Source organism: Colletotrichum graminicola, assembly GCF_000149035.1.
Source record: "Colletotrichum graminicola M1.001 genomic scaffold supercont1.87, whole genome shotgun sequence".
Lineage (NCBI taxonomy): Eukaryota > Fungi > Ascomycota > Sordariomycetes > Glomerellales > Glomerellaceae > Colletotrichum > Colletotrichum graminicola.
Window position 1 is genome coordinate 45,972 of NW_007361091.1, and position 24,494 is coordinate 70,465.

Consider the following 24,494-nt stretch of genomic DNA (forward strand, 5'->3'; position numbering starts at 1 on the left):
GGAGTAGTTGGCCAAGCAGACAAGAAATGGTGCAGCTAATAGAATGTGCAGAAGTGTGGACACTTATATACGCTTGGGTCCAATCAAGGTAAGATGCCAAGCTGGCCCGCCCGTAGCCCTATGCTGCCTGCCTGCACGATACGACGGCCATGATAAGGCAACGAAGATGTCGAGCAAAGGTTACCATTCAGCTGGTTTCCTACATAGAGCAAGGAGCTGAATCATAACAATTGGCATATTTGCGCTTGATGTGTGGGCCCGGCGCACTTACCTGCCTAACTGGGCCTTCGTGCCAAACCAAGTGATCCAAATCCATCACGACATGGGTATGATGAATGGAAGGGACTTTGGTGGTAGTCGAATGTTTTCGAAATAGCCTATGCAAGGCAGGTTATGTTCTCATAGCCGGCTCGGTTCCATCCCCATCGGCATCACCGCCGTGGGGGACATCACGAACCTGGGGGCAAAATCATGGATAGATAGATGAAGTAAAACCAGAGACTCGGCAATACGACAACGCAACACAATGGTGAGCGTTTGCCCATGTCAATGCTCACGGCTATTTGAGAATTTAAGTACACAGTACCTCCTCCGTCTTACAAGGAAACGTTTGAAGTTCTATACAATAAGATTGATGTTTGCGAAATATGTAGGGCAGCACAACCTGGCTCCGTTGCTGATAGAAACGAAAAGGCGGGTGGTGGAAAATGCATTTGGTAGTTGGTCTATAGCTCTGCTAGTTATGCGACAGTGCTTGCTGTCGAAGCCATTCAACTGCCCCAAGATAAACATGCCTACTCTTCCTAAGATATTCTCAGACGGTTATGCCTCGCTGAGTTTCGTACTCTGACCACTTGCTTTGTAACAATCTCCCTTCCTTGGACTGGACAAGGCCGAAGCTTGGCGACCGTAAAACAAGATTGGAGCCGTTGCATGCGTCTACCTATACTGGATTATCTTAGCCACACTTGGCAGAAATGCAGGCTCTTCCCTTTTTCTGTAAGAGGAACCTTTCCCATTCCTTGGCACATTCACTGAGGTCTACTCACAATCCTTCACAACTTGGCGCTTACAGCGGTTGCTTTGTAGCAATTGCCACCCTGGCCGTGACATCACATACCTTACAAATCTGACACCACTTTGTTGTCTATCCGAATGTTCCGCGTCCGGTGCAGCTTGGCGCTTAGATTACCCTGGCTGGGCCTACGGACTCCGAAATATGACCCGCTTTAAGCGGATCGGTGTCAATCCGCGATGATCTACACTAGGTATTATTCTTGTTCGGCAACCCCGCTACCTCGAACTATCTAAGCTTCCACAGCGGGTATAGCCGTCGGGTTCCGTCCCCGTTCTCTGAGTTGAACGACTCCTACCATACTAACTGCTACCTGAAGTCCCTGACGAAACCTGGTGCAGGTCGCTAGTTAGCATTACACAGCATCAGCATCCCATCAGGTGCCAAGTCAAACGTTCGCCTGGACCCAAACCGTGAACATGAACGCCCGCAGGAAAGGCTATCTGCCTCTTCCGGAACCCGGGTACAAGAAAGAGGATCGGGAAGGATCCCGTGAACTCGTCCACGGCGACATGGACTTCAAGCACCGACCTGTGTTCGGCGATTTCATGTCCCACGTAGCGGGAATGTGTCTGAGATGGAAGATAATCACGAGAGAAAGGGCAAGCCAAACATGGTATGGAAAGTCATTGTCGTGTATAAGACCAGAACTCCACGGCATCATGTTGTGTTGCATGTAAAAGTGACACCCCAACCTCCGAAATACCACACATCAACATTGTCAGTGGACCCTTTTGTTTCCAAGTCCTTTCAAAATGGCCCCAGGAGTGATAATCGACTCGAACGACACCAATGGTGCCAATGGCATCAACGTCCATGACCTGCATGGCGGACCTGTGTCTGTCAATGGCCACGCAACTGGCCACGAATCCGCGACCGATGCACATGCATCTGCCAATAGAAATGTAATAGCCAATGGGCACGAAAACAAGGCGAACGGACGCTCATTCCCTGGTGGAGTTGGCAACGGCTCTCACGGCTCCTCCTCAGCTCGCCACGACCAGCCAATTGCCATCTGTGGTATGGCTTGCCGTCTTCCTGGCGGTCTCCATACACCGCAGCAGTTGTGGGACTTCCTCCTTGCCAAGGGAGATGCTCGATCACGTGTCCCCGAATCCCGATACAACGTTGACGCTTTTTACGACACTTCAGGAAGGCCAGGAACAGTCAAGACGGAGTATGGCTACTTTCTCGACTACGATATCAGCAAAAGCGATGGAGGGTTTTCGAGCTTTGTGCGGGGAGCTACCGAGAGAGAAGACCCCCATCAACGCCAGATGACAGAGGTAGCCAGAGAGTGTATCGAAGATGCTGGCGAGACGAACTATCGAGGTGGCCTGATCGGTTGCTATGTCGGAAGCTTTGGCGAGGATTGGTGCGAAATGTTTGCCAAGGATGTTCAACAACATGGTCTTTACCGTGTCGCGGGATACGGAGACTTCATGCTGTCTAACAATGTTGCCTATGAAATGGATCTCAAAGGACCAAGGTATGTTGCCCACCCCCGATCCCTTCTAATTGTACACATATCATAGACTAACTAAGACCTCTCAAGCATGACTCTTCGCACTGGATGCTCTGCAGCTCTTGTTGGTCTGCACGAGGCATGCACAGCTATCCAGAGGGGTGATTGCACATCTGCTATTGTCGGCGGTGTAAATCTCATTCTGGCTCCCGGTATGACGCAGGCAATGACAGAGCAGGGTGTTCTCTCTCCAGATGGCTCCTGCAAGACATTCTCAGCTGATGCCAATGGATACGGTCGCGGCGAGGCTGTCTGTGCCGTCTATCTCAAGCCTCTGGAGGCTGCTATAAGAGATAGAAACCCGATCCGAGCCGTTATCAAAGGAACCGCTACAAACGTGGGTACTGTCACGCATCGCTTTTCTTCTATGGCTAACCTCGCCTCCAGTTTGATGGTAGAACCAACGGTATCTCTCTGCCCAGTACTGAGGCTCATGAAGCTTTGTTAGTATTACCTGTTTTTGTGATGCCTGTACTCTACCAGAAGGAAAAGGCATCCTGTATTTCTGTATCTGTTCCAATGTAAAACTAATGGTGCTTCTCCAGAATTCGCCAGGCATATGCGCATGCTGGTATCACTGACTTCTCTGACACGACTTTTGTCGAGTGCCATGGTACCGGAACACCCATCGGTGACCCAATCGAGGCCAATGCTGTTGCTCGTGTGTTTGGTGGTCCAGAGCGCGGCCCTTATATTGGCTCTGTAAAGCCTAACCTTGGGCACTCCGAAGGAGCTTCCGGCTTGACTTCCCTTATCAAGACGGTCATGGCCCTGGAACACCGCACGATACCCCCAAACATCAAGTTCACCACGCCTAACCCCAATATCCCTTTCAAGGAGCGTAATCTCACTGTTGCCATCGAGCCTACTCCTTGGCCCGAGCACGGCTACGAGAGGGCCAGTGTCAATTCCTTCGGGATTGGTGGCACGAATGCTCATGCAATCCTCGAGTCAGCCAGTGCTCACGGCATCAAGCCTGCTCAACCAACCGTCGACACTGGCGAGCCGCAGCTCCTGCTATTTTCTGCCAACTCGTCAGAGTCTCTCCAGAAGATGATTGAGGCCTATCAAGCCTTCATTCAGAACAACAATGATAAGTTGGACAGAATCGCCTACACACTGGCGAACGGCAGGGAACATCATTCCTACCGAGCCTTTGCTGTCGCTAGCAAGGGTAGCAACATTGTACTGTCGCCTTCGTCTAGGATACCCCAGCAGAGCCCCAAGGTGGTCATGGTGTTTACCGGTCAAGGGGCCCAATGGCCCGCCATGGGCAGCGAGCTGCTCCAGCAAGATAACTCCGTGTTCCAAGCAACAATCCGCAAGCTTGACAGTTATTTGCAGAGAGTTCTGGGAAGTACGGAGTTCAGCCTCGAGAGAGAACTGCTCCAAAGAGGCAAGAAAAGCCGCATCGAGTTAGCAGAGGTTTCCCAGCCTCTCTGCACCGCTGTCCAGCTCGGTCTGGTCGAGACTTTGGCTTCCATTGGCATCAAACCGGCTGCAGTGGTTGGGCATTCCAGTGGCGAGATTGCTGCAGCTTATGCTTCTGGCGCTCTGACTGCTGAAGAGGCCATTCTTGTTGCTTTCCAACGCGGTGCCGTGGCAAAGCTACAGAAACGGGCCGGTGCCATGGCGGCTATCGGCCTCGGCTGGGACGATGTCAAGCCGTATCTCAAGGGCACCACTGCGACTGTGGCCTGCGAGAATTCACCAAGCAGCGTCACTATTTCTGGAGATGCCGCGGCTGTCGAGGCCGTAGTCAACAAAATTAAGACATCTCCGCCCAATGGACAGGAGGTTCTGGCACGGCTCTTGAAGGTTGATAAAGCGTATCACTCATACCACATGGCCGAGGTTGGGGAGCAGTACAAGTCCCTCATACAAAGTGTCGAAGGACGGGTGCCCAGAAAGGATTGTCTCTTTTACAGCAGTGTCAGCGGTGACCTGCTGGAGGAAGGACAGACACTTGGTCCTTGGTATTGGCAGAGCAACCTTGAGAACCCTGTGCTGTTTGCGACAGCCGCGTCCAAGATCTTCCAGAATACTGAACTCGGCAAGCCAGTACTTTTGGAAGTAGGTCCCCATGGGGCAATGGGAGGCCCTCTGCGTCAAATAATGGCCAAGGCTTCAGTGTCTTTTCCATACATTTCTTCCATGATGCGGAATCAGGACTGCGTCGAGAGCTACCTCACAGCCATCGGAAAGCTTCACCAGCAAGGCGCCTCCATCGACTTTCAGAGTTTGGCGTCGAGAGACGCGAAACTGACATACCTTCCAGACCTCCCCAGGTACTCCTGGGACCACGAGCAAAGCTACTGGTACGAATCCAGGCTTTCCAAGGAATGGCGTCACCGCAAATTCCCTTATCATGAGCTTCTTGGTCTGCGGACTGGCGAGAGCACCGACATTGAGCCGTCATGGCGAAATGTGTTCCATCTCGAGCACTCGCCCTGGATGCGCGATCACGTCATCGTCGAAGACATCGTCTTCCCCTTTGCCGGTTACATTGGCATGGCTGCTGAAGCGGTAAGACAGGTCAGCGGCATTGAAGATGGCTATGCCCTTCGATCAGTCGTTGTCAGTACCGCACTTGTTGTCACAGATGATAAACCTGTCGAACTCATCACAACCCTCCGACCTAACCGCCTCACTGACACTCTCGATAGCCAGTGGTGGGAGTTCAGCATCGCGTCGCACAACGGCGCGGCTTGGACCAAACATTGCGTCGGTCAGGTAAGGGCCCTAGAACATGGCGACAACAACGCTGGCAAACCAGTTCCTGAGATGGCTCGGAAAGTAGCGTCTCGAAAGGCGTACAATATGATGCAGCAAGCCGGGCTCTGTTACGGACCAAACTTCCAAGCCCTGCAAGAAATCAAGACTGGTACTATTGAACCAACGGCAGCGGCCACAGTGTATCGCCCCAAGTTCGACATCGAATCTACGAGCAAGATGGATCGCCACCATTTGCATCCGATTATCGTAGATGCTTGCTTGCAAATCCTGAGCTTAGCCGCTACAAAGGGGTACACCAAGAAGCATGGCATGGTGATTCCTACCCGTATCGAGGAAATCAAAGTTTACAGATGCCAATCCGATGTCAACATCTCGGCTGCAGCCAGTGTCAATGGCATTGGCGCTATTGTCGGCTCAGCTGAATGTGTCAACTCTGCTGGAGAGGCCGTTCTGCAGATGAAAGGCGCTTGTTTGTCGCCGCTCCCTGGCCAAGAGACATCTTCCGACGACAAAGACACATATCCTACTGCTCGGTATCTATGGGCCCCCCACGTCGACTTCAGGGACGAAGCTAGCCTTGTCAGAAGGACAGAGACTGAAGACCAGCGCTCTACGTATATGAGCGTTTTGGAAGATATCACGCAAACTTTCATTGCATACACGCAATCGCAGCTCGAAGGCTTCCAGACGCCGGTTTCCCACTTGAAGAAATATCACGAGTGGATCAATGTTCAAGCGGCGGCAAAAGACCACATCACAGGAGGTAGTGACCTGCTAAAGTGTATGGAGGACAAGGCTATCAGTCTGCAAGACACGCCCGCTGCAGGTGCAGCCGCAGCCATCATCAAGGTAGCCGGACGCATCACCTCCGTCTTCCAAGGCCAAGACAACCCCCTGGGGTTGCTCATTGAGGACAACATCCTAGACCAGGTGAACAAGCTTCGCGACACGGGCTTCGACATGTCGCCGCTGATCCAGCAGCTAATACACGCCAAACCCAATCTCAGAATTCTGGAACTCGGAGGGGACACAGGTGCTCACACCAGCCAGATACTGAAGAGCCTGACACAGGAGGATGGACGAGTCATGTACTCGGCATACACTTTCAGTGATTCTTCTTCGGGTATGGTGAGCGCCGCCAAGGAGCAGTTCAAGTCGATCCCCAACATGCAGTTCTCGACGCTGGACATCAGTCGCGATCTTTCGGAGCAAAACTTCAATGGAGACCAATACGACGTCATTGTTGCTACCAACGTACTACATCCATTAGAGATGCGGGATGAGGGTCTCTTGAATATCCGCAAGCTGCTCCGGCCTAATGGACGCCTTCTTCTCACCGAGTTTTTCTCTTCCTCAAAGTGGATGAATATAATTCTCGGCCTCTTGCCTTGGTGGTGGGCTGGCGAGACGGCCGGGCATGCCAATGAGCCTTATGCCAACGCAAGCTATTGGGAGAATGCCCTGAAGAGCGCCGGACTTGGCGTGTCTGCGAGTTTGGCTGATTCGGGGCAAAACTACCTGCAACGTAACAACTTCATGGTTGCTAAAGCCTTAGATCATGTCGAGACCGAGTTGTCCGCTCCACCCAGCACCATTACATATCTCAAAACTGCCCAGAGCGACACCTCGAGCTCATTGGTAACTTTCTTGGAAGCTGCTGGGTACAAAGTCAACAAACGCGCTCTGGGTGATGAAGTTCCGATCCACGAAGACGTGATCGCAGTCATGGACATGGACCACTGTCAATCCTTTTTCGACGACCTGGACCAATTCCGCTATGGCGCTTTCAAAAAACTCATAGAAACAGTCAGCACCGGTGGTGCACGCTTGTTCTGGATAACTCGGCTATCTCAAATGGCATGTGAAGACCCATCCTTTGCTCAAGTCCTCGGCACGGCTCGCACGTTGCGGTCCGAACTGTCGATCCGCTTCGCCACCTGTGAGGTTGACGATTTCGAGTCTTCTGCCGGCCGCATCGTTGATGTATTCCAAAGTTTTCAAAAGACCTGCGCCGTTGCCGATAGTGACAACGAGGTGGACCCGGACTACGAATACTCTATTGTCGACAAGATGGTCCAAGTGGGACGCTTCTCTCCATTTTCTCTCGAAAATGAACTTCTTTCTGCAGACGAAGGCGGAAGAGTAGTTCTCGAAACGAAGAAACCTGGTATTCTGGCTAGTCTAACGTGGGCTCGCCGCGAAACCCAAAGGCTCGAAAAAGACCTGGTTGAAGTGCAAACATATGCCGCCGGCTTGAACTTTAGGGTAAATAAGACCGTACAGCTCCCCCCAGCATAGCAGCATCCTTACTAAAGTTATGATTAATAGGACGTCTTGAGTGCCAATGGAATAGTCGAAATCCCCGAGGAAGGGTTCGGTCTTGAGGCCGCAGGAGTTGTCTCTGCCGTTGGGCCCGAGGTTCAGGGACTTAATGTCGGAGACCGAGTCTTCCTCTTTAGCCGAGGCTCGTTCTCGACATCTGTTACAATCCCCGAGAATCTCTGTCAAAAGATTCCTCCTAGCTTGTCCCTCGAAGACGCTGCGACCATGCCTTGCGTGTATGCCACCGCTATGTACGCACTCTTTCACGTCGGGCGACTCCAGCGCGGAAAGGTTAGTCCCACGAATAGCAGTTCGAGTTATCTGGCGACAGTCACTAACATTGATCACATAGTCTGTCTTGATCCACAGTGCTTGTGGCGGCGTGGGCATCGCCGCGATTCAACTGGCTCGCATGGCCGGTGCGGATATCTACGTCACGGTAGGCAACGAGGAGAAGGTCAAATACTTGACGGAAACTTTTGACATTCCCCGGAACCGTATTTTCAACTCCCGAAACAGCTCCTTTGTTGAAGGAATTGCCGGTGCAACCCATGGCAGGGGGATCGACGTCGTTCTAAACTCGCTCTCGGGTGACTTGCTCCACGCCACGTGGCGATGCGTTGCCGAGTTCGGTACCATGGTCGAGATCGGGAAGAGAGACCTTCTGGGGTCCGGTAAGCTTGATATGAGTGTCTTCTTGGCCAACAGATCGTACTGTTGCGTGGATCTTGACCAGATTTGTTCCAAAAGACAGGCTCTGTGCAAAGAGTGAGCATTTCCCCCGTCTGAATGTACGACTCTGTCGCTAACAACTATTCAGGCTGTTGAAGTCTGTGGTTGAATGCTACGAGAATGGTCACATTCTCCCTATCAAGCCAATCGAAGTTTTTAGCGCATCCAAAGTCCGAGAAGCATTCCGCTACATGCAGCAAGGCCTGCACATGGGCAAGATCGTCATCTCGGTTCGAGACTCGGCGGATGCTCTCAACATCGACACCAGTATCATAACCAGGAAGCAGGCGGTTCGGCTCGATGATTCAGCCTCATACATACTTGTCGGTGGTCTCGGCGGTCTTGGTCGTGCTGTCTCCCGTTGGATGGTTGAGAATAACGCTCGTCACTTGGTCTACCTCTCACGAAGCGCTGGTGGCAGTGACGAAGACTTGCATTTTATCCAAGAGCTTGAAAGCATGGGCGCCAAGACCACCATCATCAAAGGCACTGTCACTTCGACTGAAGATGTTCAGAAAGCGGTTCAGGCCGCACCCAATCTGAAGGGAATCCTTCAGATGTCCATGGTGCTACGGGACCAAGCCTGGGACAAGATGACACTCGACGAGTGGACACAAGCAGCTGATCCTAAGGTGAAGGGCACCTGGAACTTGCATCGGGCAACTGAAAATATGGAATTGGATTTCTTTGTCCTGTTTTCGTCCATTTCAGGAGTCATAGGACAGCCGGGCCAGACCAACTACGCAGCAGCCAACACGTTTCTCGACGCTTTCTCCCTGTACCGTTCAAGCAAGGGTCTACCTGTTGCTGCCATTGATATCGGGGCAGTCGACGACATCGGTGTTATCTCCAACAACGAGAACCTGCGCCGAGCCATGTTGGCGACCGGGGCTTATATGATCAAGGAGGCAGAGCTTCTAGAAGCTGTTGGTGCAGCCATGATCATGGGGCATAACCCCTCGTCAAGCGCCAACTTTGTGCTTGGCCTTGCGTCAACAATCCCACTTACCAACCCAAGCAACCGCGCTTTATGGAAAAAGGATATGCGGATGGCGGCCTATCGCAACATCAGCGGAGACACCGGTTCCAGTGCCGGCGCAGGAAGCGACAGCGTGAAGGCGCTCCTGGCTGCGATCCGACATGATGAGGGAGCGCTCAAGGACCCTGAGACAGCTAAGAAACTAGCCTATGAGATCGGTAAAAAGCTCTTCAGTCTCGTGTTGCGTAGCGATGACGAGATCCAGACCTCCATTTCCCTAGCCGAGTTGGGCATGGACTCGCTGGTCGCCATTGAGATGCGTTCTTGGTGGCGTGCGACGTTTGGTTTTAACATCAGTATGTTGGAGCTGCTGGGAATGGGAAACCTAGATGCCTTGGGCGAGCATGCTGCTGATGGCTTGATGAAAGCCTTGAAAGGAGACATTTGACGTCAAGAGAGGCACCTTTCCCTGATACTTTTTGTTTTTCGGACTATTCAATTCATTTGTTTTCTTTCTTTTGTGATTGATCCGTAATAATTGAAAGTCTGCTATATGTACAACAAAACAAACGATTCTCATATAAATATCATCCGGAGAAACGGGAAGAAAAAGTTTCTTAACGGCAAATATTTCAATCACGGTATTGTCAAACATCCTCAAGATTGTCGAGTGAACGGCTCTTGATAATTGAACTGCTCCCGCTTGAATTGGCCTGCTCTTTAACTCATGCGTTGCAACAGTTATAATTAGCAGGAAATTTGATGTCGTAGGACAAGGTTTATCATTTGATATCAGAATCTATTAGAATGTCAGAGTGAAAACATTTTCTTAGCTCCTTACAAGCGCGGCATTTGGTGAATGTTTGCAAATCATAATTGGATCGGACCAACTTTTGATCTAGTACGTCGTTCTTTTCTATCATGCATAAATAATGAAATATGGTTCAGAAATGACGGTGTCAATGCTACAAGTAGTATATGATATATTTCATCTATAAAGTCTGACTTGTTCAATAAGTCCATTTCATCATTCACACACGTAAGCCTCTTTGCGGGTATTTGCAATTAGCATGCCGCATGCTTTTACCTAAAGCTATGATGTGCTGATGCCAGAGACCATATTATTATCTGTTGAAGAAGGAATATTCACGATGATCAGATACAGCACATCCTGTGGCAAATATGTTAGTACACAGATTCGGATATAGGAGCTTTCCGGACATACTTACTTTCTGTAGCACGCGCATAAACCCGCTGCTGCAACTTTTGCCGCTCTTGTCTTTTTTCTGAATGGGTTTATCCTTCGATTCGTTTCCCGTTGGCGCCGGTACACGCATCTCTCCTTGAGCCTGGAAATCCGGCATGCCGCTGTGTACTTCGCTGGTGACTTTACCCTTCGTGGACCAGCGACCTCCTGTGAAGAAGGCCACAATGTCACCACTGGCAGCTGCATGACTCGGGTCCGCATATCGAGATCGGAACTGTGGCCTTGGGAGTGAGACGGTCATTGTGGAATCGGGGTTCCCATGAATCCACTTGGCCTGAGCACGCTTGTCCATAAAGTCATCCAGCCAGATCTCCCCACGATCAATCTTATTCTTCTTTGTGCCGTCCCTCTTTGTGATCATCGCCTCTGAGGTCTCCTCCGGCGACGGGAAGATGAGGGGTGCAGGGTTCGGCCATTGAAACGCTCCGCTGCTGGCCTTCATTCTGCCGCAGATCCCCTTTTGAAACCCTTTCATGATCTCCTCGCTGGAGACCTTTTGTGTCACAACGTCTCTCATTTGTTGGGCAAGTCCCATTTTGGGAGGCTTCTCGACTGCTCTGCCGTCAAAGTCCACCGCAGTCAGGAGCTGCTCGTCTTCGCCCGCGTCAGGCTTCCATGTAGCAACAAGGCACACAAGACCTCGGGGTACGAAAAATTCAGCATTTATCCGGTCAAGAAATTTGGCCGACTTGCTTCGGCTGTGCGTCTCCATCACGGCATCTGTTGCAAAGGCGACGGCGATGCCAACAAGAAGTACGAACGGTTCAGGCGTCGCCATTCCCGCCAGTCCTGCGAGATTAATAGCGTACAGATATGGGTTTGGCTCCAAGGCTTGATTGAACGTGTCGATGAAGTCGAGGAAGGTATTCCGGTCGATGCCTGCGTCGGCCAAGACAGGTGAATAGGCTCTGACGAACCCACGAGCTCGCTTTTTGGGTCGCCGTTGTGGTATCAACACGGGCAGCTGTATTATTACGTTTTCCATGACGTTTGAATGGTGCGGGTGTCTTTGTAGAAAGGCCTTGGCGAGGTCACTGGGTTCTTTCGGTGACTTCGTCTCCGTTTCTCGTACTTCCGTGTCTCGCCCCGCTTCATCTTGCCGCCATATATCCTCATTGAGCTGAGCAGACGTTATTGTTTGGTTAGGAGAGTAAGTGTCTTCGGCCACTTCAATGTCCCCTGAACCCTTCTTCTCTTGTCTGTATTGGGCTATCTCCGACACCAGGCCAACGGCGGAGGCCGCTACCCTGATGAGGGCATCCACCGGGTCATTCTTTTTGATGAGATTAGTTTTTTGGTTTTTCCTGGACTTATCCCGCTCACCCCGGGCTTCTTTGAGAGCTTCCTGTGCCGCTTTCGTCGCCAACTTCTTGCCTTGTTTGAGAAGAGTTGAAGTCATGGCCGTCAGTTCAACTGCGTGACCTGCGGAAAGAAAGTAGGTGAGGGTGATATGGCCAAGATGATGCCGACTTATTCGAAATTTGTTGTTTATAGTATGTGAACGATGCCTGAAAGGAAGTTGACTTAGACAATATAACTTGATATTCATACGGGTTATTTTATCGCCTCGATGTGATGGCTTGCGAACCCGTTCTGTCTTTTCTGCCGTGGGGATAGACTAACTGCACCGGCTCGCATTCGCTTATTGAGGGATGAAATAATCCTCCCGCGCCAAGATGTACCACCATCCATTTCCGCAATCCATTGCTGCGGTTGCTGGGCCGAGCATTCAGAGCCATTGGCCACTGCAGGCTTGCCAAGGGAAACATCGGCAAGACAGGTGTCCGCGGATTCCGTTACACCCGCACTCAATAGACCAAGCCACGGAGTACGGACTTATTACTTCCCGTAGACAGGAGTCCAATGTGCCATACCAACGCACATTGTGAATTGTGACAGGAGTAAGTTCCGGACGCTACGGGCGCCGGAAGGCAGAGTCTCTCGGTCGCCAAGTCGCCCAGAAAACAGGATGAGGTCGGTCAAGATGTCAATGACACAGCCCCAAGGCAAGCTGCAGCCAGAGATAATGGTATCTATTGGTCTTACTAGTCCCATTCCAAATACTCACATGCTTCCGAATGAGATGTTAATATCCCCTGCTTGCATCAACCAGGGTGGAATTCAGACAAACAGGTTATTGAGCTACCCCGCGAGCCCCCTTTCGACTTAATGGGCGTCACTTGAATGACTTGGGAGTGTTATGATCCATAGTTCTACGGGCTTATCATATTGATCTTTGAAGTGCGTTAGTCCCAGTGCCAACTCAACTGACTGTCGTTGAGGTTACAGCCGTCCCAGACTTCCTCTAGCTTGTTACAGACTCCTATTGCCTTTTTCACTATTATGTTTGAAGCTCATCGCGTACTTGTGTCTAAGTACCGAAGGTCATGCAGAACTATTGGGCGAACAATTGAGATGGTTTAGTCGATTACGGTCAGAACATAAAACATGATGAATACATGGCCACCGTCTAAACATCTGCAGATCTGGCGAGGCCGCAATAACTTCACTGCAAGGCTATCTGTATGCTTAGGAGCCTAAACTTTGTGCCTCACACAGCTTCTTGTATATGCCTTCCTGAGCCAACAAACTCGCATGTGTTCCTTGTTCTACGATGGTACCGCCGTTGAAAACATATATGCGGTCCGCATCTCTGATGGTGCTTAGACGATGCGCCACAGCCACGGTCGCCCGGTCTCCGGCGTCCGACTCGGCCAATGCGCTCTGTACAATTTTTTCGGACTCGGTGTCGAGCGCCGAAGTGGCCTCATCCAGTAACAGGAGTCGTGGTTTACGAATCAGAGCACGAGCAATCGCAATGCGCTGCCTCTGGCCGCCGGATAGCTGCGATCCGTTGGTACCGCAGGGAGTTTGTATACCCTCCGGAAGCGAACTGACAAACTCCCATACATTGGCAGCTCGAAGAGCCTTTTCAACGACCTCGTCCTCCGTCTCTAGGAGTCCAGATGATGGGCTGGATGGGACAAGACCCAGCAGTACGTTTTCCCTGATGCTCGTCGGATACATGGCTGGCTCCTGCTGTACCATGGCCACATGGGATCGGTAGGCAACCGGATTCATCTCGGCCAACTCGATGCCGTCAATTTTGATGCTTCCTGACGTCGGATCGTAGAAGCGCTCCAGCAGCGAGATCATTGTGCTCTTGCCGCAGCCCGAGGGTCCGACCAATGCTACAAACTCGCCAGTTTTGACGTCAATGCTCACCCCTTGAAGCACTTGCATATCGGGCTTCAGGGGGTAGCTGAACTTGACGTTGTCGACTCCAATGGCTTCGATGTGTCTTGGCGGGATTACTGCTTGATTTTGCTGCGTTTCCCTTACCACTGGCTGCAGAGATTTGACCCATAGGTAGAAATGAGTAGCGTTCTTTCCCTTGGTAATGCCTATACCAATGTCAGCATACGTACTTTTACCAACGTGAAGAGAATCATCTTGTCAACGTACTGCTGGTGTATGTGAACAGCGTGCTGGCAAGATTTCCCGCAAAGAAGACGCCCATAAAACTGACGAAGAACTGGTAAAAGGAAATGTCTTGGTTCTTGACAAGAGTGCATCCCCACCAGAAGCCCAAGGCCAGGATGAAATACTCAACGGACTGCGTGAAGCTGAACCAGAGCATCATTTGGGCTAAGGGCACAACTGACTTGCGGATAGCCTGATCCAGTTGCTCCGTATACCGTTCTAATACGCGCCGCTCGATTGCAAGACTGGAAACGGTACGTATTGCAAGTATCGACTCGGACGCGATAGCAGCGCTTTCTGAAAAGTTCTTCTGGTTGCTCTGGTCCATTTGCATCTCGAGGCGGATACGGGTGTACCCCGCTGCGGTCAGCGGGATAAGCCCAGCGAAGACACCGACAAGTCCAAGCTTCCATGATGTAGCAATCGACAGTGTGGCACAGGCTGCGATGGTGATCAGGGTGATGATGACTAGCACGACGTTGACGCTCATCAGCTCCAACATGGCCTGGGCGACTGAGTCTATTCGGCCGTTTAGAGCGCCGATGGTGTTCTCAGGCCGGTCGAAGAATTGCATATCTTGGACCAATAGGCCATCAAGTAGATTCCTCCGGTACTTGACCAGCATCTTCTGTGATGCCGCGTTGGTGGTCCAGCCTAGTGTGAAGTAGTTGAGAAAAGCACCAAGGCTCATGACGAAGAACATGAGAGAGTAGAAGGCCCCGCGCTCCTCAAGCCTGTCAGGTTGAAGCCGAAAAACGTCCATTACACGAGCCATGAGGATGGATTGACCAGGTAGAGCACCGGCTTTCCAGGTAGGAGGATAATGTCAGCTTCACAACTGCCCAGTTGCCGTGCTGTCAGAGGGAACTTACCGCCAATGATGCATGTTATTCCGATGACGACGAAATGCCATTTGAGTTCGGGGTTTTCTTGCATAAGTTGCACGACACCGCTAACCAATCCTGTTTCGGGCATCTTGTCAAAGTTGTAACGGTCAGCCAACAACCCCAGCTGCTCACGCTCGATCGTTTTCGATTTTGTGACGCCTTCAAAGGCTGTACTATCTTTCTTTTTTCCTGCTTCGTCGCTCGACGTAACCTCCTCCTTGTGAACCACCCTGTCTTTCTCAGGCACGGTAAGGTCCTGGACGTTGTTCAGGCGAAGGTATGTGCCTTCAGCAGCAAGGAGTTCGTCGTGAGTCCCTTGCTCAACAATGTGGCCCTTGTTGATTACAACAATGTTATCTGCGTTGCGGATCGTCGCCAGCTTGTGTGCAATGACGATGGTGGTCCGACTTTTCGACACGCTATCCAGGGCTTGTTGGACGACCTTTTCGGCGTGCGGGTCAAGCGCACTCGTGGCCTCGTCTAGGAGAAGAATCTTTGGCTCAGAGATGATACTTCTGGCTATAGCAATTCGCTGCTTCTGGCCGCCCGAGAGAAGACCGCCGCGCTCCCCGATAAGGGTATGGTAACCGTCCGAGAGCTTTTCTGTAATGAATTCGTGGGCGAAGGCGAGTTTTGCGGCTTTTTCCTAAAGACGAGTCGGGTGTTAGCGATGAGACGACGATCATGAATTTGGTGGTTTGCTCTGCAAGTCAGTCGGAAGCAAAGAACTAACCACTCGTTCCTCCTGTTCTTCGAATGTTGCATTCTCCCATGGCGTGCCGACCAGTCCGTTGGCGATGTTCTCAAAGACGGTGCCGTTGAAAAGAACAGGTTCTTGCTGGACAAGCCGAATGTGCGTCCGTAGCCAGGTCAAGTTGATGTCGCCGATTGGGCGACCATCTAATGCGATACTCCCGCAGGAGGGGTCGTACCATCGCTCCAAAAGCCCGACGATGGTACTCTTGCCCGACCCGCTGGCGCCCTAAGAGAACCCACAGATTAGTGCTCATCATCATCAACTTTGGCCATGTAAAGAATTAAGCATGACGGGGATCCCGGCCGTCTGTGCTTACCACAAAAGCGGTGACTTTGCCCGCAGGGATTCGGAGTGTAAAGTCGTCAAGCACGACGATCCCAGGCCGTCCTGGATAACTGAAGGTGACGCCCTGTATATCAACTTGACCTCTCACAGAGTTTTCATCCGGTATCTCTCCAATGTCTTGATCGAAGGGGTCTGTGTCATGGCTGCGGTCGATGACGGCGAACAGCTGGGTGGCAGCTGTGGCAGCTCGCTGAAACGAGATCATGTTAGGCGCAATAACGGTGAATGTCAACGTCGCAACGATGATGGACATTATCACGCTGTTTGGAATGGTCAGTTCACAGGACAGACAGTTCCAGCTGGATTCTTACGTACATGAACACAGTTCCAACGTCGGCCACCTCGTTCCTGGCTATCATTTTGGTCCCCTGCCAAAAGGCGAGTGCAATGGCAGAGTACATGATGGAATACTCCATGCTGAACAATGCACCATACAACGGATTCTTTCCAGCACCCATCTTACTCGCCTTGTGTAGCAACGTTTCGTAATGAGTGATCAATCTTGGTCGGGCGCCAAACGCCTGTATTGTCGGAAGGGTGGATAGAAGGCTTTCGGCATAGGATGCAGCGTCGGAGAAGACGTCCAGCATACGCGTTTCAATCTTGGACTCGAGACTCGCCACGATTCCAATAACGACGATGAGGGTAGGCGGTACGCACATCAGTATCAAGGTCAGCTTCCAGTAAGACTCAAAAGCGATGATGAAGGCAGCGATGCATGTGCCTATAGCTTGGAAGCACAGCATTAGTTTCTCTGCCACGCCAGACTGTATCAGATTGCCGTTCGTCGCTGCCTGCGTCGCAATGGAGTTCGAGTTCATGTCAAAGAAAGACACACTTTGGCTAAGTGCCGCACGCAGAAACTGCCGACGGAGGTTGCGCACCATGTGATAGGCCGAGTACGTCGAAAGTGTCATGTAGACGTACGTGCAAGCCAGACGCCCTACTCCAATATAGATGAAATAGAGACAGTGCTTGACGACATCGTCCATAAACTGATCTTGAGCCGAGGTTCCCAAGATGTAGTCTGTGATGACCGTGATCAGCCGTCCGAGAACAAGGTTGACGAGTGCCAGACCCGAGCCCGACGCAATCGCGGCGACGACGGCGACGGTCTCCAAAGCACATTCCCTGGGGCCAAGATAAGTGAAGATGCGCTGACAGCGTGAGCTTCTGCTTGTTAGTCTCTGCGATAGGCTGGAAAGACTTACCAAGTATGCTCTTGTCGCTGACATCGTCTTGGGCTCTCCAACTCTCAACCCAGTGCCGGAAGCCGTCGACTCATCCCTTGGTTGGGAGCCGCCGAATACTTGTCCATGAGGACCATCGACGGCTGCTTTCTTTTCATCTGAAGATGTCATATAGTGCTTGATAATTGGGACTGAGAGAAGATCAACGGCTACAGCCCTTTGACAGAAGGCTTTCGAAACACTCTGATCCGTCGTAAATAATATGTCGCAATATCTGCGTTGAATCACCGATGAAAAGGCAAGAGGAGCGGACAGTCCGAGCCACCTTGTAAAGGACTTATGGGCTCCCGTAATGACTTGGTGGAAAACAGATCGATACAATCACACAACAATCGTAGTGTGCCATTTTTCTACCCGGCCAACCGCTTCCTCGCATTTAGGCTCTCCTGCGCACTCAGCCGATCATCTGCCAAGATTAACAGAGAAACAGAGACATTCCTTGGCCTGGATTGGCAAAGGCACGGGGGCGCCAGGACAATAAGCGAGTGCGAACTGCGGCGACGGATTCCGTCCTCCGCCTGACTGCAGGCGGCAAAGTCGCAGGGGATAGGGCCGCGGGGGGGGCGCCAAGCCTCCAAATGGCTCGTCACAGAGCCGCGAGGGATATCACTCGCATCCCGCGGTGGCCGAACATCATCATTTCTGCCGAGTATGGACCGCCGGAGACGATGAGTTCGCACAGAATGCCTTCATCAGTCCCGGCACAGACACGGAAGACGGGGACTTGTTGCGTACGTACCACAGCGAAACTTCGGATTCCAAAGTAGAGAGGCCAAGTAGGGATAAATACAGCAATAGACTGTGACGATTTGGTCTCTTGAGCTGCCACAGACGACTGGGCAACCTTTAGTGCATGACATCAAACCACCAATCATGAGCCCCTTCAGCCCTGAACCAAAGTTTTCAATCCCAGAGAAGTACCAGAATCTGCTGGAGGTGGTCGATGTCGTCGATAATCGCGTAGAAGGCGAAGTCTTGCAGCAACTCAACCAACATGTCCCCGTCACCTCGGAGAAGAACATCTGGGCATTTTGGGACTCAGGTCTCATGAATAGTAAGCCGTGGTCTCCCCAAATGACGAAAGTGTGTGAAAAAGTCTGACAGACACGAACAGCGCCTCTTTGGGCTCGGCGAAACGTGGTAGACTGGGTGCGCATCTGTGGGCCGGAGTGGACGATTCGAGTGCTGGACAACGTACCAGAGTCGCCAAACTACGTTCTCAAGTACCTTCCCAGCAGCCTCTTCCCCATGGCCTTTGTGAACCGTGAGATGAATGGTCCCTGGGCGGGGCAACACAGCGCCGACTTCATCCGCGGCGCCGCCCTATACACATACGGGGGCGTGTGCATGGATGTCGGTAGCATCCTGGTCCGCCACATCAACCGCATCTGCTGGGATGAACTCGTCAACCCCGATACTCCCTACCAGATTGCTCTACCACTCATCTACGACCAGGTGTGGGCAAACCACTTCATCGCCGCTCGGAAGGGCGATCCGTTCATCAAGCTCTGGCACGACCTCATCATCCACATCTGGACCGGGCGCAAGGAATCGTCTGGCATGCTTAGCCATCCTCTGCTCGAGTTCGCCAAGGATGAGACTTTCGAAATGATCGACAATGCAAACCTCACCTGGGACTGGAAAGTGCCGCCTCAGACGGCCATGGAGTACATCTGGCAGGTGTTGGCTTGGGTCCGACTATGCCTTACAGATGACGCCGGCGACGGCTTCTCGGGTGTGGACTACTGGTGCGACCGTGTCCTCGTTTTCGACACCGTCTGCGAGGACTGGCCCGGCGAGATGATTCTGGGCTTCGCTGGCAGCGGCCAGAAGCTTCTGGACATACTTTCCCTCCCTGTCGATGGCGACAAGGAATCCAAGGAGCACCAGCTGGCCGAAGAGGTTGTGTGGACTATACTATCGAGTGCCAGCTTGCAGAAGGTCACCCGAGCAAAGGGCCTAACCCACTCACCACACTTGGGCACGCTCTGGGATCTTCCCGAGAACGCTGGTAAGGACCGCGCTCCAGGCACCTTTGCTGAGCTCCTTCGTTACGGTAGTATTCACTTTCGCCAGACGCGAGGGAGCATCATTACCTTGGAGCCGCCGAGACCGACTGCGGAGAACATGCTCAACAAAGGCTTATACGAGGCCTGAAGGCTCGCCCTACCTCTTTGCATCATCTTCGCCTCGGTCATATGCAGTCGAGTATGGTATTTCGTTCATGAATAAACAAACAGGCTCTATAGAAATAGTTGAAATATGACCTGAAGGACTTGGAGATTTCTCCTGCTGATCATTGGTGAATGAAGGAGGGCATCTAACAACATTACTAAATGATATCTATGTCACGCCATTTCTCAATATTACAATGGATTTCCCTTCACTTATCTAAAAAGACTTTCCCGATAAGCCCCCAGCCACACCATCGTTTTCAGGAATTTTGGTTTAACAACTATTATGGGGCATATATTCAGTTCGGGAAATAAGAAAACATGAAACCAGCCGTCCCCCGAACGGTTCAATGAATGAAGGGAGGAGTCCCAGATGACTATGTATCGTACAATTCTCCCAGCAATAAGTATTTCCTGTCGGGAGAATCACGTAGCAGAAGTTTCAAGGACGTAGGAAGACTCATCACAGATGTCATCGATAGCGAAATCCACAAAAGCCCTGTGCCGATATTGATGGCGTAAGTTATAGAGCCGGTTGATGTAGTGAAGCAAACGGGTCTAAGTGTCATCACTGAGAACAGGAATTGGGAGCAAGAGAGCAGAGTCAATAGCAGAGTTGGAGAGTAGGCGGTCTACATACTTTGGGCACAATGTCAAGCCCATTCATTTCGATAACACTGACTAAATCTACTCTAGCCTTTGAAAAGCCTATTACAGAGCTGCCTTCACTATTATGGTCCCAGTTCTCTCAGGTGTCCTTTTTCTGAACTTGGGTGCACATTCGTGTCCAGGTGTACCTTAGCACAGGCCAGACGAGGAAGCCGGAAAGCAGACCCAACATGGAGTCGACAAAGCCAAACCCTCTCTTTGGCGACGAGCCGAGCATATTACTCCAGAGGACCTCGGTGTCGAAGTCACTGACGACGGCAAAATCGCCCTTGGTGACCCTCTTGACAATGTACTCTGCAATAAACTCGGCGGAGGGGATCTTGGACTGCAGCTTCTCGAGGGGCCCGTCGGACGACTCGATGCGCTTTGTGAGCTCAGGCTTCGTCTTCTGCTCGTCTATGAAAGCCTCTGTCATGAATGTGTTTGGAAAGGCGCAGTGCACCTTGTACTGGCATGTAGGTGTCGAGTAGATTGCGGCCTCCTGCCGGAGTGTGTCTGCCAACGATCGTTGGGCGCACTTGGGGGCTGATATATACAAACCACGTCAGATTTGGCCAACAGAATAGCATGGGAGGGAAAACTTGTGTCGGTACCTGCGTAGGCGATGTAGCCCGGGACGTTGCAGAGTGCAGAGGCGCTGCTGATGAAAATGAGCTGTCGGGTTTTCCGCCCTTCTTTCGAGGGCTTCGTCTCGTCCTGTTCTATCCAAAGTTTGAGGATGGAATGAGCTGGAAACACGCTCGTAAGGTAGTTGTTCTGCATGCATTGCTCCAGCTGCTGGCTTGTGAGGTCGGTGAAGAAGCCCAGCTGCGAGACGCAACCACCGGCAACGCAGTACAGTGCGTCAGGAAGTCGCGGCTGCTCTCGGAAGGCCTCATTGACCTGGTCCGCGGAGGATGGATAAGCTTCACTGCTATGTATCGTTTGTGAGAGGAGGGCGGACGCCTTACTTGCGCTGCGTTCATTAAATCCAGAGTAACGGCGTTGATCTCCTGCACCGGACTGGTTGCAAGCTTCAAGAGCTCCGTCCTGGTCGCCTGCAACACATCTGGCCTGCGGCCAAATATCGTGACATGTGCCCCTGGCCTCTTCAAATTAGAACTGACACGCCATGTCTCGAGGACAAGCGCAGTTTGTTGAACACGTACCACGTGCCGCCAGAACCTCTGCAATAGATTTGCCGAGTCCGCTGGAGCCCCCTGCAATGAAGATGACCTGGCTTGATTAGCGACTAAGAGTGACAGCACATGTAACAAAGACGTCAATATTACCTTGTCAGTGAAGTCCTGCATTGTGCTCTCAACTTCGGGACAGATACTTGGGGTTTTGGAATGAATGCCAGGGGAGAAACTTTCTCAGACCGAAGCCTCCTGCATTTAACATCCTATCATTCTTACTTATCACCCTCTACTTGAGCAAGTCCTTCTTTCCGGTAGCCACACTCTGTCGTTCGTGTTCTTGCGTCGGACATCGGAACCCGCTCCCCGTCGGCCGCGGGATCTAGCGCTGACATCGGGCCCCTCATCGCACGACATCCTCCGCTCCGGCCGCAATTGCACTCGTAACTATCGATAAGACAATTGATACTGCAGCTCACGTTCCCACAGATATATGGGGTCGTAAATCGTTGACTGTGGTCTTTCAGCTGCCGCTTCAATAACTTTTGTCCTTGAGCTGTTAATATTTCCCCCTTATGGTTAAAAACTTATTGTTTATGTAGCACTAGGGGTGTTTCCATTCAATCCTAAATCAAAGAATTACTAGCATCGACCACTTATGGGAGAGTGATTACGCTGAGTAGCGTAGAGACTTTTCTCGCGAAGATGCCAGGAAAATTGCGTGCTGTGTCTGATGGCTCGGCAGGGGTACCACTAGCAATCAGTCTCGTCCGCCTTCTCCCTCTTCGCCAACATCCTATTACTCAGTACTAGGAATGGTAGTAGATCGTCCTTCACCGAATTGGCCGCATTGGAATGACCAAAACGGAGACTCGGTGATGAACATAGAATATGCATTTTGCGCCGACAAGGACATGTTGGAAAGAAATTAAATAAAACTTGGATAAGATATTTGTAGTTACTTGAATAATTTATGCTACGTAGGTTCATCAGCTTTTGGACCATCCACGCATACTGGCAAGGAAACAAAACCAAGTTCAGGTCCCATGGAAAGTGAATCACACGACCTTATTCGTTGCCACCTCCGTCTTGAAAAGAGAGTCTTTTACCTGCTCGTATGTGCCCATAATCCTCTGGGTCACTACGCTTCCCCGAGATCAAAATCGGCTAACGTCACCGTTTCTCGTCAAAATTCAATTTATCTCCCTTCGTTATATGTAACAAATGAGAATAAGGCACTAGAACACAAAAGTGGACCCGCAATTGCTGTGCTGTAATTGTAGCCTATATCACCTCGTGACATTATATATAGCCACATAGTTGCTGACCATACAGTATCTGGATACTAACGCTGTCACGAACAGGCCTAGCAGAACGCCGCTGCTGTTCTTCCAGTTTGTCCTTGCTTGTCTGATGCAAGTTTTCTGTCTCGAAACCTACTGTTACCCAGAGAGACCATGTATAGCCTTAGGCCTCATTTTGGCGGAGCAGGGCCTGGAACTCGGCGGGGACGGTGTCGGCACCGGCGCCGGTGTTCGCAATCTTCTCCTTCAGGGGGGACAGGTAGGTCAGCATTGCAGTCTAGGTGCCACCCATAACATCCTCTTTCTTCCATGTCTACAGCTAGAACTCACCAATTCTTCTATCTTCTCATCTGCCAGACCGGTAATGTCGTACTCAGTGCCGTCCGCGAGGCCTAGCGTATCAGGCTTGACGACGGCGTCGCATTTCCCAGCGCCGGGCTGCTCGGCGGGGCACGACTCGTCGTCGGCACGCTTGCGGTTGAGGAACCAGTACTTCCCCCCCGTGCGGTCTCCACGCGTTGTGTACGGCAGGCAAACGCTGGTACTTCCTCCCGAGTCCCGCTGACCACCGAAAGCTCTACAGCCGCCCTCAGTGTATGCCTCTGTGCGGATTCGCCAGCTGCTTGGAATCTGTGCTCGAGGCGCGTCAGTTCTGAGAGTTTCGAAAGCAATGGGAAAACATGTTTCACGCACGGCAACAACAGCAATACTCGACCTGCCGCTGCTTCCAGAGCTGCTGAACGAGCAGCATACGTTGGGGTTGATGTTCACGCAGGCCGCATAGCCCCCGGCGCAGTTGTCTCCGCTATGGGCTCTAATGTCAATACCTAACGCGGTGGCTGCAAGACCGAGGAAGATCAACGAGAAGTACATATTGAATTTGTGCGATTGTGGTGCTTGATTTGATACTGCTAAGTCGCAAGGGGGAGAGGCTGATGGTAATGATGGTGGAGGAAACAAATAGAACAGTCCTGGAGGAACAACTGCCTAGCTTTATACTCTTTCTTGACTGACCTGTCCATCCCATGATCGCTTTCATTCTCAATATGAGAAAGCGGGGTCGATATTCCTTCAGCATCAGTATGCAGAAACCCCTCCTCTATTGTCTTACCACCTCGCAGGTGTGGTGTTAGTCGCTGGCACGATGTGGGGTATGATCACCAGTATCTACCGATCATGAATGGAGGCATGAACAATCCTCAAACCAAAGACATTTGCAGTTTGCAAAGTCTTTCTCTGGGATATTCATCGGGGGCGCTGAGTAGCGAGATTATTTTTCATTGTGATGTTATCATCTCTTAATCCAGCTCCCTTACAGCCCATCCTCCTGAGATTGCAATCACCGGTCCCAAGCAGCAGAAATCTCTGCGTGCCGTCCGGCAAGCACCTGAGAAGCAGGGAGAACTCGTGAGGTCCTTCTCCCCACGACGCGCTGCTTAGTTGTCCGTTTCTTGGCATTATTAATTTTTGAACCGTTGATCTGCAAGCTGATAGTAGCTGCCTTTTTGAGCGCCAATAGTGCTTACGCCGAGAGAATATCGCAGGATATCCCTCTCTACATGAACAATCTGTCTACCAAGACGCACACGATGTCACATCGCAGAATGGATTGTGGCGCTAAAACGGAATTTCGGAGTTTCTGCTCCTGAGACCTGTGATAAGAGAGAAATCAAGTTAAAGTAAAAGTCCTTACGTTCATTCGGTTCCTTATATGGACTAGTTTAGCGTATTTGAGTGTTTCCTATCCAGATAAATTCCATCAGGAGGAATATGCAGGTGATAAATCAAAAGCTCAAAACATTATCGCAAGACAGTTCTACTATGCGGGATGCTTTAACCAATTCAAGCGGTTTGTGACAACCCATAAGGCC

At 51.4% G+C, this 24,494-nt stretch overlaps 6 protein-coding genes across 6 annotated transcripts; 2 read left to right on the plus strand and 4 right to left on the minus strand.

Moving 5' to 3' along the window:
- Window positions 1–1,830: 1,830 nt before the first annotated feature.
- GLRG_11435 (KR domain-containing protein) lies at window positions 1,831–9,817 on the plus strand (the record flags this gene model as incomplete). The annotated part of the gene is made up of 7 exons (XM_008102119.1): window positions 1,831–2,564; window positions 2,631–2,937; window positions 2,988–3,043; window positions 3,146–7,601; window positions 7,665–7,949; window positions 8,011–8,426; window positions 8,479–9,817. The coding sequence occupies 7 exons, from the start codon at window positions 1,831–1,833 to the stop codon at window positions 9,815–9,817; spliced, it is 7,593 nt and encodes a 2,530-aa protein (XP_008100310.1).
- A 645-nt stretch (window positions 9,818–10,462) lies between these two features.
- Window positions 10,463–12,035, minus strand: GLRG_11436 (uncharacterized protein; the record flags this gene model as incomplete). The annotated part of the gene is made up of 2 exons (XM_008102120.1): window positions 10,463–10,540; window positions 10,599–12,035. The coding sequence occupies 2 exons, from the start codon at window positions 12,033–12,035 to the stop codon at window positions 10,463–10,465; spliced, it is 1,515 nt and encodes a 504-aa protein (XP_008100311.1).
- Window positions 12,036–13,165: 1,130 nt separating this feature from the next.
- GLRG_11437 (ABC transporter) lies at window positions 13,166–17,469 on the minus strand (the record flags this gene model as incomplete). The annotated part of the gene is made up of 7 exons (XM_008102121.1): window positions 13,166–14,040; window positions 14,102–14,923; window positions 14,992–15,652; window positions 15,740–15,988; window positions 16,080–16,368; window positions 16,424–17,265; window positions 17,320–17,469. 7 exons carry the CDS (start codon window positions 17,467–17,469, stop codon window positions 13,166–13,168), a joined length of 3,888 nt encoding a protein of 1,295 aa, XP_008100312.1.
- A 762-nt stretch (window positions 17,470–18,231) lies between these two features.
- On the plus strand, window positions 18,232–19,515 carry GLRG_11438 (capsule polysaccharide biosynthesis protein; the record flags this gene model as incomplete). The annotated part of the gene is made up of 2 exons (XM_008102122.1): window positions 18,232–18,412; window positions 18,473–19,515. The coding sequence occupies 2 exons, from the start codon at window positions 18,232–18,234 to the stop codon at window positions 19,513–19,515; spliced, it is 1,224 nt and encodes a 407-aa protein (XP_008100313.1).
- Window positions 19,516–20,280: 765 nt separating this feature from the next.
- GLRG_11439 (short chain dehydrogenase) lies at window positions 20,281–21,493 on the minus strand (the record flags this gene model as incomplete). Its single annotated transcript, XM_008102123.1, has 5 exons — window positions 20,281–20,726; window positions 20,795–21,083; window positions 21,152–21,282; window positions 21,350–21,416; window positions 21,473–21,493. The coding sequence occupies 5 exons, from the start codon at window positions 21,491–21,493 to the stop codon at window positions 20,281–20,283; spliced, it is 954 nt and encodes a 317-aa protein (XP_008100314.1).
- Window positions 21,494–22,786: 1,293 nt separating this feature from the next.
- Window positions 22,787–23,496, minus strand: GLRG_11440 (uncharacterized protein; the record flags this gene model as incomplete). The annotated part of the gene is made up of 3 exons (XM_008102124.1): window positions 22,787–22,867; window positions 22,954–23,253; window positions 23,317–23,496. The coding sequence occupies 3 exons, from the start codon at window positions 23,494–23,496 to the stop codon at window positions 22,787–22,789; spliced, it is 561 nt and encodes a 186-aa protein (XP_008100315.1).
- Between the last annotated feature and the right edge of the window lie 998 nt (window positions 23,497–24,494).